The sequence below is a fragment of the Heterodontus francisci genome, chromosome 3, assembly GCF_036365525.1.
Source record: "Heterodontus francisci isolate sHetFra1 chromosome 3, sHetFra1.hap1, whole genome shotgun sequence".
Lineage (NCBI taxonomy): Eukaryota > Metazoa > Chordata > Chondrichthyes > Heterodontiformes > Heterodontidae > Heterodontus > Heterodontus francisci.
The window spans coordinates 30,607,358-30,627,558 of record NC_090373.1 but is presented as its reverse complement, the minus strand read 5'-3'; the positions used below and the strand labels follow the sequence as shown (position 1 = coordinate 30,627,558).

The following is a 20,201-nucleotide window of genomic DNA, read 5'->3' as shown; positions in this document are numbered from 1 at the left end:
GCAGCGGGCTGGGTAAGTCCCAAAAATCCCACAGGGAGCGATAGAGCCAGAAGAACTTAAAAGGGCCTAGATAGCTTCATTAAATCTTTTTGGCTCTAAGATAAAAGTCAAAAAAGCTGGAAGAAAAGCAACCGAGATATGGTTAGCTGAAACCTTTTTTAAAGATTTAAATAGAGACGAGGACAGTTCACAAACAGGAAAGCCAAGAGTGAGGGAGATGCCTCACCTAGTCAAAGTACCACAGGGGCATGCAGTGGAAGCTGGACAACCACCTGCCCAGAGGACAAGAGGCAGATTAGAATAACACCTCTCGCTGAAGGAAAAGGAAAAATAACATACCCTAGCATGAACCACACTTGTGAAAATCACAGGAAAACTAAACGCGAGGTCAGCATGGATCTACCCACTGAAGAATCACATGATCAGATTTCAAATCAAAAACTAGTCAAACCCAACAATTTAGAGTCAGAACTCAGTGAGAACAAGGGGCAGGAAGAAATCCCAGATGCCTTGCAGGGGCTAAAAAACAACGCATCACCCATTATCACCCTAGAAATAAGAATTATCAATGTGCCAGAACCTCAATGGTTAATGCCATGTATATTGTGGAACCAGTAGTTAAGGGGGTTAAACTTATATAAACAGGGAACCTTGCACAAGCAGTAACAGAAATCTGCATACTACAAAATTCACCAATCACATGGTCCTAGAGATTAACATTCCTAAAGTAGTATAAACTGCTGAGAGAAACTACAACCCCATTTGACAACACATAACCAAAAGAAATGCAACTTTGTGATGCTACTTCAAACAAAGGAAAGATGAAGAAAAAAACTTAAGCTTGAACCTCAAATAGCTGCTACAAATAATATCAACTGCAACAGTTGTAAGAAGGAGTGAACAAAATGAATGTGTACAGTGGTGTGACCCTAAACTGTCTGTTTTTTTCCCTCTTTCTCAACCCTCCAAAAAAGCAAATAGAAAAATGAAATCCAAGGAATTTTATGTTTTCCTTTTTGGGCGGAGGTGTCATGCGCACTGGAAGTGCAATGATTCAATAATCATGGACTAACTCTGAAGAGTTACGAAAAATGGACTTTGTCTTTAAAAAATGAACCTTTATTTTAATAATGGTCCAAAATGGCCACCGAAGAAAAGGGGACTGGCCTTTTGTGTATTCAAACAGTCTGACAAAGACAAAAGACAAATCTTCAAAGCCAAAAGATATTAATAATACCCATCTTACACCTATCCTATAAAATTCCAGAATTGAATGTCTTCTTCAAAGCAAAGGAGGTGTGAAGTAGCCACGTCCTGGGCCATTGTGCCATCACCATGGGGAAGAGAGGAGAATGCCTCCTGCCAAGTGACACAGTTTTACCTCAAAAAAGACAGCCGAGAGAAACTGACCCAGAAGGTGAAGCTACTTGTAACAGCTTGAGTTCCAGCCAAGCCAGGAAGCACAGTGCCCTGCTTAAAATAAATCCAACATCTACAGTATACAGAAAAGAGAGCTAGAAGTAACCCACCTTCTTCAACAGAACCTTCAATCAAGAGAGAAATCTACAATTATCTCAAGACTGCATTCATCTGGAACTTGATTCTCAAGAGAATTCAACAGGTTTATCGTAACCTTCCCCCCGACCACCCCCCGTACCGCCACCCACCCCCCGCGCCCACTATAAACCACCTTCCTCTTCCTTTCTCTATTTGTATCTTCTTTTGTGTGTGTGTGTGTGTGTGTGTGAGTGAGTGAATGAAGTTGCAACAATTTTGGGATAAGGTGTATTGATCGATATACAATTGGCCACCTGTTTTTAAAATTTACAAGAAAACCTGTCGCTGTCTGTTTATTTGAATAATAAAACACCAAGGGGCTAAGATCTAATTCAAATACACTTGCTATGGTCAGATGGGGAGTTGAACAATGTGAACCATCCACGTCACACCACATGGCCATAACAAATACCACCTACAAGGACAGTAGACGCAAGAGAACACCATCACCTGCAAGTTCCCCTCCAAGCCACACAACATCCTGACTTGGAACTATATCGCTGTTCCTTCACTGTCACTGGGTCAAAAACTTGGAACTACCTAACAACACTGTGGGTGTACCTACACCAGATGGACTGTAGCAGTTCAAGGCAGAAGTTCACCACCAGCTTTCCAAGGGCAATTCGGGATGGACAATAAATGCTGGTTTTGTCAGCAATGCTCACATCCCAAGAATTAATTTTTAAAAAGGCAATGTAATAATCGTGGAGGACTTTAATCTTCAAAAAGATTGGATAAACTAAATTATCAGAAGTAGTCTGGAAGATGAGTTAGTAGAATGCTTACGTGACTGTTTCCTGGAACAATATGTGGTGGAACCAAGTAGGGATAAAGCTATCTTAAATCTAGTACTGTGCAATGAGGCAGGTTTAATTGGTAATCTCATAGTAAAAGATTTCCTGGGAAAAAGTGTTCATAGAACAACAGAATTCCATATTAAGCTTGAAAGCAACATACTTCAGTCCCAAACAAAAATCTTAAATTTAAACAAAGCCAATTACATAGGTATGAGAGGAGAGCTGGTTAATGTTGATTGGGTAAATAGTCTAAAAGGTATGGCAGTAAATAAACAGTGGGAAGCATTTAAAGAAACAATTCAAAATGTTCAACAAAAATACATTCTATGAAAAGAAAACTTAGTAAAAAGAATCATCCATGGCTTCCAAGGTAAGTGATTATAGTATTAGATTAAATAGATAGTATTAGTATTAGATTAAAAGAGACTTATAATGTTGCAAAGAACAGTACTAAGTTGGGAGTGTTTTAGAAATCAACAAAGGGTGACCAAAAAGTTAATAAAAAAGAAAAAAATGGACTATGAGAGTAAACTAGCCAGGAATATAAAAATAGATTCGAAGAGCTTTTACAAGTAAATGTTGGTCCCTTAGAGGCAGAGACAGAAGAAATTATCATGGGGAATGAAGAAATGGCAGAGATGTTTGAACAAATAGTTTGTGTCTGTCTTCACAATAGAAGACACAAATTACATACCATAGAGGGTAACCAAGAAGCGAATAAGATTGAGGAACTTAAAAATTATATCAGTACGGGAAAAGTATTGAGAAACTTAAGGGACTAAAATCCAAAAAAAAGCCTACATCCAAGGGTTCTAAAAGAGGTAGCTGCAGAGATAGCAGGATGCACTGGTTATGAATTTCCAAAATTCCCTGGATTCAAGAATAGTCCCAACAGCTTGGAAGTTAGCAAATGTAACACCACTATTTAAGAAAGGAAGGAGAAAGAAAACAGGGAACTACATTCGTTGGGAAAATGCTGGAATCTATTATTAAGGAAATTTTAACAATGCACTTAGAAAATCATACTATGATCAGACAAAGTCAACATGGTTTTATGAAAGGGAAACTGTGTTGGACAAATTTATTAGAGTTTTTGAGGATGTAACCATGAGTAGATGTAGATGTAGTATACTTGGATTTCCAAAAGACATCTGATAAGATTCCACACAAAATGTTAATACACAAGATAAGGACGCATGGAGTTGGGGGTAATATGTTAGCCTGAATGGAGGATTGGTTAACGGACAGGAAGCAGAGAACAAGGATAAGCGAGGCATATTCAAGTTGGCAGGCTGTAACTAGTGGGGCGCCACGAAGATCAGTGCTGGGTCCTCATCTATTTACAATCTATATTAATGTAGATGAAGAGACCGAGAGTAGTGTATCCAAGTTTGCTGACGATACAAAGTTCGGTGGGAATCTAAGCTGCAAGGGGGACACAAAGAGGCTGCAAACAGATATCGACAGGTTAAGTAAGTGGACAAAAAGGTGGCAGATGGTGTATAATATGGGGAAGTGTGAGGTTATTCCCTTCGGTAGTAAGAATAGAAAAGCAGAATATTTTTTAAAAGGTGTGAAACTTCAAAATGTTGATGTTCAGAAAAACTTGGGTATACTCGTACAAGGAACACAGAAAGTTAGCAAGCAGGTACAGTAAGCAATTAGGAAGGCAAATGGCATGTTGGACTTTATTGCAAGGTGTACAATTGTACAGGGCTTTAGTGAGACAACACCTGGAGCACTTTGCACAATTTTGGTCTCCATACCTAAGGAAGGATATACTTGCCTTGGAGGCAGTATAGCGAAGGCTAACAAGATTCGTTTCTGGGATGAGAGGGTTTTCCTATGTTGAGAGGCTGAGTAAATTGGGCCTATACTCTTTGGTGTTTACAAGAATGAGAGGTGATTTCATTCCAACATAGAAAATTTTGAAGGGACTTGACAGGGTAAACACTGACAGGTTGTTTCCCCTGGTTGGGGAATCTAGAACAAGGGCGCACAGCCTGGCAGTTAACTGTCAGTCACCATAAACATTAGCCATGGCAATGCCTCTACCAAACGGAGTTCACTTGCCAACCAATCAGCACTCTCTTCTCATGCAGTATAAGTTGTTGTTTTCCCTTACATTGGTTATTCTTGTGATTGTCCTGATGAGTGCAAGACAAAAACCTTCAACATGTCTCTATTTTCAGCAATACTTCAATTCTGTACTACTAAACGACTATCTGACCACTTCCTTGTAACACTCCCCACCCTTATCTTCCTTCCCCCTCTCAACCCTACTTCCTTCGATGTCCACCTATGGAAAAGAAACTCTGCAAATTCACTTACAACTGCACTTTCAAAATCAAAACTGTCCAGCCTTTGGCCTTCCACTTACCATGACATTTCTGCAGCTACCGATCTGCTCAACCATACCCTCAGCTCCACTTTGATGTCCTAAGTCCCCATGAAAAACATACTCACTCTCACCCTGATTGCTCCCCCATTATGGCCCTCATCTCCACTCCCCTAACTCCAAGGGATGATGACTTGAACGGAGTTAGCAGATATCTGGTTTAGCCATTCACTGCTAGGACCACATAAAGAGAGTCCTCCTCTTGTCTGCTAAAACTGCTCACCGTTCCAGGTTCATCCTGGAATGCCTAGCCCACCAGGCAAAACTTCCTCCAAGGTTCCGCCTGCCCTCATCCTGAACTTGCAAGTTTCTCTGTCACCAGCTTCTCTCCTATCTTCTCCCATCATGCCTCTCAGACCTCATCTTGTCAACGAGACCCATCTCTCGCTCCCTTGATGCTATAACCACTAAACTGATCACCCAACTTCCCTTTCAGGCTCCCATATTAGCTGATATTGATAACGATGCTCTCTCCTTCAAATCTGCCATCACCACCTCTCTCCTCAGAAGCCCAACCCTTGACCCCTCTTGTCCTTGCAAATATCGCCATCTATCCTCTCCAAAGTCCACGAACATCTTATTGCTTTCCAAATTTATTGCCTATCTTTCCCAGAACTGTACTTTTAAAGCCCTCCAATTAGGTTCTGCCCCACAATACCGAAACAGCTCTTATGAAGGTCACAAATGACAATCTACCTGACTGTGACAAAGATAAACTATCCCTCATCCTTTACTACCTGTCTGCGGCCTTTTACACATTTGACCACATTATTTTCCTCCAACGCCTCTCTACTGTCATCCAACTAGGTGGGACTGCACTCACCTAGTTCCATTCTTGTCCATCCAGTCATGGCCACAGAATCACCTGTAATGGCTTCTATTCCCACTCTCGCACCATTACCTCTGGTGTCGCCAAAGGATCTGTCCTTGGCACCCTCCTATTTCACAGTTATGTGCTGCCCCTCGGCAACATCATTTGAAAACACAGGATCAGCTTCCACATGAAAGCTCGTGATACCCAGCTCTAAATCACCATCTCTCTCATCCCTTCCACTGTCACAAAATTGTCTGCCTGCTTGTTCAACATCCAGTAATGGATGAGCAGAAATTTCCTCCATCTAAATTTTGGGAAGATCACGGCCTTTGTGTTCTGTCTCCACCATAAACTCCATTCCCTAGCCAATGCCTCCATCCCTCTCCCTGGCTGAACCAGACTGTTCGCAACCTTGGTGTTATATTTGATCCTGTGACGAACTTCCGACCACATATCCACGCCACCACTAAGACTGCCCATTTTCACTTCTGTAGCGTTGCCCAGCTCTACACCTGCTTCAGTTCATCTGCTGCTGAATCCTTCATCCATGCCTGTTACCTCTAGACTTGACTATTCCAATACACTGATGGCCAGCCTCTCACATTCTACCCTCCATAAACTTTAGGGCAACCAAAACTCTGCTGCCCGTGTCATAACTCATATCAACTCCAATTCACCCATTACCCCTGTGCTAGTTGACCTGGCTCCCAATCTGGCACCACTTCCATTTTATCCTCGTTTTTAAATCCCCCCCCACAGCCTTGTCCCTCCATATCTCTAGAATCTCCTCCAACCCCACAGCTCCCAGAAATATCGCCGCTATAATCCTGGCTTCCAGCGCATCCCCAATTTTAATCACTCCACCATTGGAGACTATGCCTTCCACTGCCTCGACCCCGACTAAGCTCTGGAATTCCCTCCCTGAACCTCTTCACCGCTCTACCACTCTTTCTCCTAGTTTAAGGCACTCCTTAAAACCTACCTCTTGGGCATCTGCCCTAATACCTCTTGATGTGTTTCGGTTTTGTCTGATAACGCTCCTGTGAAGCACCTTGGGACGTTTAACTATGCTAAAGGTGCCGTATAAATGACAGTTGTTGTTGAGAAGATCTGTCTGAACAACAGACCCAGAGATCTCGGCCTCAAACTACCTTCTTTACTCATCTCGGCTGCCCCAGGCAGTCAGAACGTGTTGCCGGCCTGATTTCTCTGCGGCCCGGTCTTGCCCGGCTCCTGAAGTATCCGCGACCACTCCTGGGAACCTCAAACCACCTCTCCGGCTTCTGTAACACTGAGCTCAGCCTGTTAGGTATCCGCCCACTATCCTGAAGCACGTTCAATTCCACAATACAGTTTGACTTTTTTAAATAAGAAAAACTTCGATTTTAAATCGGGAACAACAAAACACGAGGCTGGATATAAAGAACGTGCAGAATGATCTTTTCACACAAGCACCACCACCGGGCCTTACCAACCAGATGGCGAACCAGCAAAAACTGCGCAGGCGCCTCTGCCTGCACTGCACCCTGGGAATTGTAGTTCAACAGCTGAGAACAGCTTCCGCCTTCCTTCCCCTGGAGGCTGCACTGGGAGCTGGTTCCTTATGCAAAACCATTTGACTAGTACTGAAGACTTACATAGAACTTACAGCACAATAACGAGCCACACAAGCCATCTCCCGCCAATTCTTCTACTTCTTTGTCCTTTTTAAATTCCTGGATAGGATGTGGGCTTTTTTTTTAATTCATTCATGGGATGTGGGCATCGCTGGCTAGGCCAGCATTTATTGCCCATCTCTAATTGCCCTTGAGAAGGTGGTGGTGACCGGCTTTCTTGAACCACATCAGTCCATGTGTGGTAGGTGCACCCACGATGCTGTTAGGAAGGGAATTCAAGGATCTTGACCCAGTGACAGTGAAGGAACGGCGATATAGTTCCAAATCAGGATGATGTGTGGCTTGGAGGGGAACTGGCAGTTGGTCGTGTTCCCATGCATCTGCTGCCCTTGTCCTTCTAGGCAGTAGAGGTCACGGGTTTGGAAGGTGCTGTCTAAGGAACCTTGTTGGTGCATTGCTGCAGTGCATCCTGTAGATGGTACACACTGCTGCCACTGTGCGTCGGTGGTGGAGGGAGTGAGTGTTCTTGGAAGGGGTGCCAGTCAAGTGCACTGCTTTGTCCTGGATGGTGTCAGGCTTCTTGAGTGTTGTTGGAGCTGCACCCATCCAGGCAAGTGAAGAGTATTCCATCACACTCCTGACTTGTGCCTTGTCGATGCTGGACAGGCTTTGGGGAGTCAGGAGATGACTTATTGGTCGCAGAATTCCTAGCCTCTGACCTGCTGGCAAGGTCAGCACTTGTTGCCCATCCCTAATTGCCTTTGAGAATGTGGTGAACCGCTGCTCTCCGAGTGGTGTAGGTACACCCACAGTGATATTAGGGAGGGAGTTGTAGGATTTGATCCAGCGATGCTGAAGGAACAGCAATATATTTCTAAATCTGGATGGTGCATGACTTGGAGGAGAACTTGCAGGTGATGGTTCCCATGCACCTGTTGCCCCTCTTCCTGGTCGCAGAGGTTGTGGTTTTGGAAGATGCTGTTGAAGAAGCCTTGATGATTTACTCCAGTGCACCTTGTAGATGGTACACACTGCAGCTATGGTGTCCTGAGGGTGAAGGGAGTGAATGTTGAAGGTGGTGAATGGCGTACCGATCAGGGGGGTTGTTTTGTCCTTGATGGTGTGGAGCTTCTTGAGTGTTGTTAGAGCTGCACTCATCCAGGCAAATGGAAAGTATTCCATCATACCTCTGACTTGCGTCTTGCAGATGGTGGAAAGACTTTGGGGAGACTGGAGGTGAGTTATTTGCTGCAAAATACCCAGCCTCCAACCTGCTCTTGTAGCCACAGTATGGCTGGTTCAGGTAGGTTTCTAGTCAATGGTGACCACCATGATGTTAATGGGAGGGGATTCAGAGATGGTAATCCTGTTGAATTAATAGGTTGGGGGGGGGGGGTAGAGGGATTATGTGAGAAAATATGCGGTAAATTAAAGGGAAAATTCATCCCAAGCAGCTCTGTAACACAGGAGTCTGTGCTCTACGGGCTGTTCCCAGGAACGCACACCGAGACAAACATCAACTGCTGCTGGAGGACTATCAATTCGGTGAAAGACGCCCTTTGGTCTGCCCGAAACTTGCTGGTCTTCCAGCGCAAAGAGTTGTCCACCACCGAATGTTGCAGACTGGCACATTCCAAGGTCCAGGACTACGTGCTGAGGGACGCACTAAAGCTTGGGGCAGCCGCAGCAAAGGCTCAATGGGGAAAGACCACAGTGTAGGGTTCCCCCACCAAGCTGGACTGAGGGGCTGGAACCATGGGAAGCCCCTCGAACTGTATCGTTAATATTCTCAATTGCTGTAAATGTAAAACTGTAATTGACATGACAATTGTGAAACGGAAGGGTTGGGAAGAAACTCATGACATTATTGAAAGAAACTGATCTCTTTTGCAATGTTTGTATTTTTTCGTGCTGTTTGGAAACTGTTTGGCAATGTAATTTTTACAGATTTTTATGAATAAAGTATATTTTGGGGAAAAAAAAAATTAAAGGGAAAATACAAGGCAATAGAGCAAGGTAATAATAAGGGTAATGATAATCAGAGCATGGCAGGAAGGGACAGAGCATACAAACTTAAGAGTGAGCCAGCAAAAAAGGCCAGAATTTGCAAAAATAGTAATTAGAACTAAGGCCTCTGTATCTGAATGCGCGTAGCATTCCTAACAAAACAGATGAATTGTCAGCACAAATGTTCAGCACCATTCGTGACTCCTCAGGTACTGAAGCAGTCCGTGTAGAAATGCAGCAACACCTGGACAATATCCAGGCTTGGGCTGATAAGTGGCAAATAACATTCGCACCACACAAGTGCCAGGCAATAACCATCTCCAACAAGAGAAAATCTAACCATCTCCCCTTGACATTCAACGGCATTACCATCGCTGAATCCCCCACTATCAACATCCTAGGGGCTACCATTGACCAGAAACTGAACTGGAGTAGCCATATAAATACCGTGGTTACAAGAGCAGGTCAGAGGCTAGGAATCCTGTGGCGAGTAACTCACCTCCTGACTCCCCAAAGCCTGTCCACCATCTATAAGGCACATGTCAGGAGTGTGATGGAATACTCTCCACTTGCCTGGATGGGTGGAGCTCCAACAACACTCAAGAAGCTCGAAACCATCCAGGATAAAGCAACCCGTTTGATTGGCACCCCATCTATAAACATTCACTCCCTCCACCACCAACGCACAGTGGCAGCAGTGTGTACCATCTACAAGATGCACTGCAGCAATGCACCAAGGCTCCTTAAACAGCACCTTCCAAACTCGCGACCTCTTCCAACTAGAAGGACAAGGGCAGCAAATACATGGGAACACCACCACCTGCAAGTTCCCCTCCAAGTCACACACCATCCTGACTTGGAACTATATCACCATTCCTTCACTGTCGCTGGGTCAAAATCCTGGAACTCCCTTCCGAACAGCATTGTGGGTATACCTACCCCAAATGGACTGCAGCGGTTCAAGAAGGCAGCTCACCACCACCTTCTCAAGGGCAATTAGGGATGGGCAATAACTGCTGACCTAGCCAGCATCGCCTACATCCCTGAATGAAGAAAAAAAATAATAAGTTTGACCTGATAGCCATTACAGAGACATGGCTGCAGGGTGACTCAGGCTGGGACCTGAATATTCAAGGGTACTTGACATTTCAGAAGGATAATAAGATAGGAAACGGAGGTGGGATAGCTCTGTTAATTGAGGATGACATTATTACAATAGTGAGAGATGACCTTAGTTCTAAAGATCAAGATGTAGAATCAGTTTGGGTAGAGATAAGGAATACAAGGGTAAGAAGATCACTTGTGGGAGTAGTTTATAGGCCCCTGTCATGAACACGTGCGATGCCGAATGATTTTTTTTAATCCATTGGTTGAAAACCTGAATTAAACTTTAAAAAGAAAGCAGCTAAAATGGCCCCCGTAGTTTGCATCGAAATATCTCCTATACCAAGGTATCGAGGTAGAGACGAATGTCTGTTTAATCTCCCATTTAATCTCCCACCAGAACAATGTCTTGCGAAGTTTGAATGAAGTACCTGCCTTACCTCCATTAACAAGACATTCAAAACCATCTTGGAACACTAACACTGTTGGAGACAAACCTCAAAGGGTAAACACTGAAACAATGGGACCCTGAGAGATTGGAATTTAGACATGAGATAATTAAATTGCAGAAGAGAGAATACACTGGACAATCATGTGACAGTCTCTCCATCAGTTTCTTTTTGCTACAGCAGACAAGCACCTGAGTTTGACCAATGCAGGACCCAAGTGGGGGTCTGTCTTTCTCTCTCTCTCTCTCTCTCTCTCTCTCTCCAGGCAGCCCTGTAAGTTTCAAACCCTGTCTTCTGGCAGCAAAACATCCAACCTATCATTTCTGTAGACAAAGACCCCAGGAAGAAAACAACCTGCATCACTGTCTCCAAGAAAACACTGAACTAGTTGGCCACCTCTACCAGCCAGAAACTTCAGGACCAGCTGGAAGGCAACAGAACTACCAGACTCCACAGACTGTATATTATATTATTTGTTCTGGACTCTAATCCAGCCAAACTATTCTTCTTCACTGTGTAACCTATTTGCATGAGTGTGATTCTCATGTGTGCGTGAGTGTAGTTTATTTTTTTTACCTAGATAATTTTTTTGTACAATAAACTAACTTCTTGTTTAAACTCAAGAAAACCTGTCAGATTGGTTCTTTTATGATCATATCATATAAAGGGTTAAATTATCACTGAATTGGTAAGCACATCCACTGTTTAAAAGAAGTAAACCTGTTATAGCCAAACAAGGAGAGGGACAAGAGGCGAGCTTTCTGACTCCTCCTCACCTGATCGTAACAGAAATTTGGGGCCTCGCACTGGGATCAAAACACAAACAGAAACGAGAAATTGGAAGTGGGAAACCAAGTTGATCCCTAGCAAAAATTTAAAATGTTCAATATAGGTTTTATTGTGGTTTTCAGTGCTGGAATACTAAAATGTCCACATTTGACGCCAGTACCTTCCTAGACCAGAGTGAAGCAACTTGGGACAAGTTCAAAGCCCTATCGGTTAAAGAGTTGAAGAATGTACCTGGGCAGTTCAAGATTACTATCGGTCCAAAAGCTAGGAAAGCCGAAATCCTAAAACTTGTGGCCAACCATTTTGCACTCGGCTTAGAGTCAGCAACATTCAGAGTAACATTAGCTAAGATACAGCTCGAGAAGACTAGAATTAGAATTCCAGAGAGAGAAAGAGGAGAGAGTGTATCAGGAAATTGAAAAAGAAAGAACTTTCCAAAAGGAGTTAAGGCAGCTCAAACTAACTAAGAGAAGTCTCAATGTACCCAGTGAAGGCACCACTAGTGAAGGAATTACCCCTAGCTCAGGACCGTGTCCAAGGCTGTTAAAGTTCCCCCGGTTGTCATGCAGGCCTCCACCTGCCAAGAATGAGGAATATTAATTTTGTCATATGAACATTAATTTTAAACTGTTACTGGAGTGAGGAAAGAAGTTGTTAAAAAAAAATCACCATACACTTGGCTGGAAAAACATTTTTGCATAGTAATGGAGGGACAATTTAATTTAACTCACAATGGACTTTGAGCACCAGGTATTGTGTGTAAGAAGAGACATTCCAGGGTCGGCTAAGACAAGAGAATTCACAAACAGACGTGGTCAGACCAGCTAGTCACATGACTACTTGGCAACATGGGTTTTTCTGAATTGTATGAAGAGTTTGAACTGAAAAAGACTTTGTTCCTGGAGTGAGAAGACCTCTCCTGTCTGCTCCCATCTCTTTCTCACAAGCCTCTGGACCCACTGAGGGCATATGAACTTCAAGAGAGAAAAGTGTCCTACACTGAACAAGGTTTAAGAAGAATACTGGTCCCCAATGAAAAGCAAGACCTACCTACAATCAAAGACTTCACAGCAAACTCAAAGGACAGTAAAATAGAAACCCATTTATTGCTTCAAACTTTTTCCCCTTTATTCTTTTCTACTTTTCTGTCTCTATCTGCATGTGTGTATCGCATATGCATGCTAGTGTGGGCGCATCACGTATCCGTAGGCGTTAATCGAATTAGAATTTTAAGTTTAATAAAGTTCCACCTTTTTTCTTTAAACCTAAGAAAACCTGTTTGGCCAGTTTCTTTGCCTTATAATTGGAAGTTAGTCAACAAGGATTCACTAAGGGGGAGCTAAAAAACTGTGTGTTTAAAATTAAACCCTGTTACGGTAAGAGCAGGTGAAGGCTGAGAGGGAACCCTAGACCCCTTTCTCACCTGGTCGTAACACAGTTGATACCAAAGTTCAATGAGGGGGATGTGGAAGAATTTTTCGTCTCTTTTGAAAAGTTTCCAAAACAGCTGAATTGGCTGGCAGAGAGCTGAACCCTGCTATTGCAAAGCAAACTAAAAGGAAAAGCCCATGAGGTTGATTCACTTTTGCCTGATGCGAGTTCATCAGACTATGAGATAACCAAAAATGCTATCCTGAGTGCATATGAGCTGGTACCGGAGACATACTGCCAAAAATTTCGAACCCTCCGAAAGCAGTCTGAACAAACTTACCTCGAGTTTGAAAGAGTTAAGCAACTCACTTTTGACCAATGGATATGCGCACTCAAGACACAGCCCACATATGAAAACCTCAGAGAAGTGATCCTTCTTGAGGAGTTCAAAAACTCGCTTCCCCTTGCCATTAAAACCTACGTGGAGGAACAAAAGGTTCCAAGAGCCAGGAAGGCAGCAACCCTGGCTGATGAATTTATGCTTGTTCACAAGCCCATACTCCAAGGGAAACCCTTCCCCAATCACATCCAAAAACACGAAAAGGATAAAATGTGGGATGGTGATAGGAGTCTGAACAGCCATGGGCGAGAAGGGCAAGCTGGACACACAGGGGGCCCTCCTCAGGCTAAAAAGGATGGTGGTGAGAGCAGGAATGACTCCTGAAAGTCTGTATGTTTCCCTTGTAACAAAGCATGTCACCTTCGAGCTGATTGCTGGAAGTTATGGGGAAAACAGGTAGGATTAATCAGGGCACACCAGACCAAGAACAAAATAACACAAGAACACAAGAAATAGGAGCAGGAGTAAGCCATTCATCCTTTCAAGCCTGCTCCGCTATTCAATGAGATCATGGCTGATCTTCTACTTCAACACCATTTTCCTGCACTATCGCTGTAACCCTTGATGTTTTTAATATGTAGAAATCTATCAATCTTAGTCTTGAACATACTCAACGACTGAGTCTCCACAGCCCTCCGGGGCAGAGAATTCCAAAGATTCAACACCCTCTGAGTGAAGAAATTCCTCCTTATCTCAGTCCTAAATGGCCTGCCTCTTATTCTGAGACTGTGTCCCCTGGTTCTGGACTCCTCAACCAGGGGGAACATCCTTCCTGCGTCAACCCTATTGAGTCCTGTAGGAATTTTGTATGTTTGAATGAGATCACCTCTCATTCTTCTAAACTCCAGAGAATAATGGCCCAGTCTATTTAATCTTTCCTCATAGGGCAATCCCTCCATTCCATAAATTACTTTGGTGAACCTTGGTTGCACTCCCTTTCTGACGTGTATATCTTTCCTTAGGCAAGGAGACCAAAATCGCTCACAATACTCCAGGTGCGGTCTCATCAAGGCTCTATATAATTGCAGTATGACATCTTTACTTCTATGCTCAAGTCCTCTTGTAATGAAGGCCAACATACTATTTGTCTTATCAATTGCTTGCTGTACTTTAGTTTAGAGTTTAGAGATACAGCACTGAAACAGGCCCTTCGGCCCACCGAGTCTGTGCCGACCATCAACCACCCATTTATACTAATCCTACACTAATCCCATATTCCTACCACATCCCCACTTGTCCCTATATATCCTTACCAGCTACCTATACTAGGGGCAATTTATAATGGCCAATTTACCTACCAACCTGCAAGTCTTTTGGCTGTGGGAGGAAACCGGAGCACCCGGAGAAAACCCACGCAGACACAGGGAGAACTTGCAAACTCCACACAGGCAGTACCCAGAATTGAACCCAGGTCGCTGGAGCTGTGAGGCTGCGGTGCTAACCACTGCGCCACTGTGCCGCCCACTTGCATGCTAGCTTTCAGTGACTCATGAACAAGGACACCCAAGTCCCTTCGAAGCTCAACACTTCCTAGCCTTTCACCTTTTAAAACATACTCTGTATTTCTGTTTTTCCTACCAAAGTGGATAACCTCACATTTCTCCACATTGTATTCCATCTGCCAAATCTTTGCCCACTCGCTTAGCCCCTCCAAATCCCCTTGAAGCGTCTTTGCATCCTCCTCACAACTCACACTTCCACCTAGTTTTGTGTCATCTGCAAACTTGAAAATATTACATTTAATCCCCACATCCAAATCATTGATATAGATTGTGAATAGCTGAGGCCCAAGCACTGATCCTTGCGGTAACCCACTAGTCATAGCCTGCCAATCCGAAAATGACCCATTTATTCCTACTCTCTGTTTTCTGTCCATTAACCAGTTCTCAATCCATGCCAATAGATTCCCCCCATTCCCGTGTGTTCTAATTTTGTTTGCTAACCTCTTGTGTGGGACATTATCAAAAGCTTTCTGAAAATCTAAATATACTACATCCACTGGTTCCCCCTTATCCAGTCTGCTGACCCATGTAGGCAAAGGACCCTGATGGAAGGCTCAACAGACCAGGCTGTGGCTTTAACTGTGGCAGAAAGACCCAGTAAACATACCGCTGTGAGTGTGGGAAAATGTAACAAAATCCCTGAGAGTTACTAGGATTTTATGTCCCAAGGAAAAGTGACCCCATACCCCTCGGGTCATACTTAGGGATACAGGGCCCACCCAATCCCTTCTGCAGGGAAAAGGCATGACCTTTCCCCCAGAGAATGCATTGAATGCGAGAATGTTAGTAAGCGGAGGACAGTTTATGCCTATACCTTCATATCGGGTGCACTTGGTGTGTGACCTTGTTTCAGGATTGGTAACCATGGAGATTGTCCCTATTTTACCAATGGAAGGGGTTGACCTGTTCCTGGGTAATTATCTGGCAGGGGCAAAGGTGGTAGCTTCCCCAGTGATTTTAGAGAGACTGAAAGAGGTCAGGGAGACAGAGCAGTTGCAGGAGAAGGTCCCTGGCATTTTTCCAGACTGTATGGTGACCAGGTCCACGGCAAAACAAATTCCGTCAGAGGAGGCTGAACTGGCACTGCAGACAGTCTGGCTATCTGAAACCTTCTTTGGCAAAATAGAGGAGCCAAAGGATGTGTTAAACACATCTTCCAAGATCGAGGCTCAGCAAGCTGACCCAGTGTTAAATAGGTTAGCACAGACTGCCCAAACTGAAGTTGAAGCAGAGGGAATCTTAGAGTGCTACTAGTTAAAGAATGAGGTACTGATGAGGAAGTGGAGACCTCCTCACAGACCTGAGGATGAAGAGTGGACAGTGGTTCTGCCGAGATACCGTAAGGAGATACTAAGAATAGCCCACAAGCTTCCAATGACTGGACATGTCGATATATGAAAAACCCAAGCCCGCATAAGACAGCATTTTGACTGGCCCCAACTCCACAAAGATGTGGAGTTCTGTAAAACTTGCAACATGCGCCAGGTTGTGGGGAACCCTCAACATGCAATAAAACCTGCACCCCTAATTCTCATACCTGCTTTTGGGGAATCCTTCAGCAAAGTGCTGGTGGATTGTGTGGGACCACTGCCAAAAACAAAAGGGGGCTACCAGTATTTTCTCACCATTATGGATGTGGCTACCCAATTCCCAGAGGCCATCCCCCTAACAACTATCTCTGCCAAGGTAATGGTGGAGGGGCTAACCCAACTCCTTACCCGATATGGGCTGCCTGCTGAGATCCAGATGGATCATGGCATGAATTTCATGTCTGGTATCTTCCAAAAGGTCATGGGTAATCTGGGCATACCCCAGCTAAAGTCCTTAGCCTACCACCCACAGTCACAAGGGACTTTGGAATGGTACCAGCAGACCCTAAAGATAATGATCAGGGCATACTGCTATGAGTACCCCATGATTGGGACAAAGGCTGGGATTTCTCCTGTTTGCCACCGGGGACTCCCCCAATGAGTCCACCGGCTTTAGTCCTTTTGAATTAGTTTATGGACACCGGGTGAGAGGTCCTCTTAAACTAACCAAAGAGGTTTTTGGGACACAGGGATGAGCCTTCCATGTTAGAATACATCTCCACATTCCAGGAGCGGCTCACGAGAGCCTATGCAGTGGTTCAGGAGCACCTGAAAACCTTCCAGACAGCTATAAAAAGGCAGGGAGATAAACACGTCAAGGCCAGACCATTTCAGCTCGGACACCAGGTGTTACCACGACTCCCAATATAGAGTGAACCCCTGAAAGCCTGGTTCAGTGACCCCTATAGAATAGTAAAGAGAATTGGCAGGGTAAACTAACTAATTAACACCCCAGACCATAGGAAAAGACAACGGCTGTGCCACATTAATATGTTAAAGCAGTATCACAGCCGGGAAGGGGAAAAACAAGCCCAGGTCTGTCAGGCAGTCAGGAGGGAGGAAGATGAAAAGGATTGTGAGGATGAGTTAGAGGGCAGCTTGAGGATTCCCAGATTGGACCCCCTGCTGTCCGGTTAGCCAACATCAAAATGTTAGGAAAACTATTCTCCTATTTAAATGGAGAACAGAGAGGAGCCCTAATAAAGCTGCTCACAGCATTTAAAGATATCTGCAAGGACAAACCAAGGTGCACAACCCTAACCCTACACGATGTGGATGTAGGAGAGACCCCTCCCATAAAACAGAACCCCTATCACCTAATTACAAGGAAACTGACACAGGTTTGGGAGGAAATTTGGTATATGCAGGAACACATTTGGTATATGCCCAGCCAGAGCAGCTAGAGTTCCCCAGTTGCGCTGCTGCCCAAGCCCGATGGCTCAACAAGACTGCATTGATTACAGGAAGGTTAATACAATGACCAGAGCTGACTCCTACCCAATTCCTCGCCTGGAAGACTGTATTGATATAGGAAATGCTACGTACATAACCAAGATAAACTTGGTAAAAGGATACTGGGAGGTTCCCTTAGCACCCCGAGCCAAAGAGATCTCAGCTTTTGTCACCCCAGACGGCCTATTCCAGTGCCAAGTGATGCCCTTTGGATTAAGGAATGCTCTAGCCACCCCAAAGGCTGATGAAGCAGGTAGTCGCTGGCCTACCCAACTGTGTAGTGTACCTGGATGATTTGTTAGTGTACAGTGAGACCTGGGGGACCACCTAGACCAATTAGAAGCCCTCTTCTGAAAGTTACAGTCAGCTGACCTAGTGGTAAACCTTGCAAAAAGAGAGGTTACTAAAGCTCAAGTGACCTATCTAGGGCATGTTGTAGGTCAGGGACGAGTGCTGCCCAGAGCAGCAAAAGTACAGGTGCTGATGGATTTTCCAGCCCCCATGACCAAATGGAAAATAATGCAAATTTTAGGGATGTGTGGGTTTTACCACAAGTTTGTCCCAAACTTCAGCACTATAGCTGCCCCACTGACAAACTTACTGCAGAAAAGAGCATGGCCGGAGAGGTGCCAAACAGCTTTCGAGAGGCTAAAGAGCATCTTAACCAATGAACTGGTGCTCGCAGCTCCAAATTTTAATAAACCATTTAAAGAGGCAGTGGCGACTAATGACCTATGGGTAGGTGCCATCCTGCTCCAAGATGATGAGTCAGGCATTGAGAGACCAGTTGGGTACTTCTCCAAAACACTAAACCAACACCAAAACAGATATTCCACTGTGGAAAAGGAAATGCTGGGAATGTTGCTAGCTCTCCAGCACTTTGAGGTCTACGTCCAAAGTGGATATAGGGAGACTATAGTCCATACCAACCATAATCCTTTAACCTTTGTGGAGAAATCCAAAAATCAAGATGCAAGGCTATTTCAATGGAGCCTGCTATTGTAACCCTACCACTTAAACATTACCCACATTGCAGGAAAAAAATAATGTGATAGCTGATGCGTTGTCAAGAGTCTAACTCAATGCAGAATCATCTCAGATGCAAATTAAACCAGAGCATAGCTATGGCAGTATGAGATTGAGAAGTGAGTGTTTGAGTATGAATGTGTGGGTACAGTTTCTTTTTTTACCTACGACCTGTCACTACATTTCATTTCACATGGTGTGGGGATGTCACGTACACGTGCGATGTCGAATGATTTTTTTAATCCATCAGTTGGAAACCTGAATTAAACTTTAAAAAGAAAGCAGGAGACAAAGAACTTGAATTAAGCTTTAAACAGACAGCAGCTAAAATAGCTATCGCAATTTGCACTGAAATACCTCACATACCAAGGTATCGTGATAGAGACAAATGTCTGTTTCTTTTCCCACCAGAACAATGGCTTGCGAAGTTTGAATGAAGTACCTGCCTTACCTCCATTAACAAGACATTCAAAGCCATCTTGGAACATTAACACTGGTGGAGACAAACCTCAAAGGGTAAACACTGAAACAATGGGTCCCTGAGAGATTGGAATTTAGACATGATCTAATTAAATTGCAAAAGAGAGAATACACTGGACAATCATGTGACAGTCTCTCCATCAGTTTCTTTTTGCTACAACAGACTAACACCTGAGTTTGACCAATGCAGGACCCAAGTCAGAGTCTGTCTTTCTCTCTCTCTCTCTCTCCTGTCAACCCTGTAAGTTTCAAACCCTGTCTGCTGGCTGCAAAACATCCAAGCCTACCATTGCTGCAGACAGAGACCCCAGGAAGAAAACAACCTGCATCACTGTCTCCAAGAAAACCCTGAAGCAGGTGGCCACCTCTACCAGCCAGGAACTTCAGGACCACGAATTCAGCCGGAAGACAACTGAATTACCAGACTCCACAGATTGTATATTATTTTATTTGTTCTGGACTCTAATCCAACCAATCTATTCTTCTTCACTCTGTAACCTATTTGTGTGTGTGTGATTCTCATGTGTATGTGTGTGTGAAAGTTGGAGCATAGTTTATTATTTTACTTAGATCAGGTTTTGGTTTTAAGTACACTAAATTAACCTCTTTCTTGTTTAAAACCTGTCCTGTTGGTTCTTTTATGATCATAGCACATAAAAGGGTTAAACACTCAGTGAATTGTTAAGCATATCCACTGTTTAAAAGAAGTAAACCCTATTACAGTCAAACAAGGAGAGGGAAAAGAGGGGAGCCTTTTGACCCCTCCTCACCTGATCGTAACACCCTCTAACAGTAGCTACACAGTAGGGCAGCATATACAGGAAGAAATAAAGGAGATTGTAAGAAAAGTACAGCAATAATCGTGGGTGAATTTAATCTAAATATAGATTGGATGAATCAGATTGGCAAAGGTAGCCTCGAAGATGGGTTCATAGAGTACAATTGGGACAATTTCTTAGAACAGCACATTCTATGCCAACCAAAGAGCAGGCTATTCTAGACCTGGTAATGTGCAATGAGACAGGTTAATTAATGAGCCTGTATGCAGGTAGAGTGATCATACCTGGAT

At 43.9% G+C, this 20,201-nt stretch overlaps 1 protein-coding gene across 1 annotated transcript in view; it reads right to left on the bottom strand.

Annotated features, from left to right (window-relative positions):
* The window catches only part of tsnax (translin-associated factor X), a 151,465-nt gene extending 144,415 nt beyond the window's left edge, over nucleotides 1–7,050 (bottom strand). Inside the window, exon 1 of the mRNA XM_068020793.1 lies at nucleotides 6,718–7,050. Coding sequence (XP_067876894.1) covers nucleotides 6,718–6,730 — 13 coding nt within the window. The 5' untranslated portion in view covers nucleotides 6,731–7,050. The remainder of the gene's footprint in view (nucleotides 1–6,717) is intronic.
* Nucleotides 7,051–20,201: the final 13,151 nt, after the last annotated feature.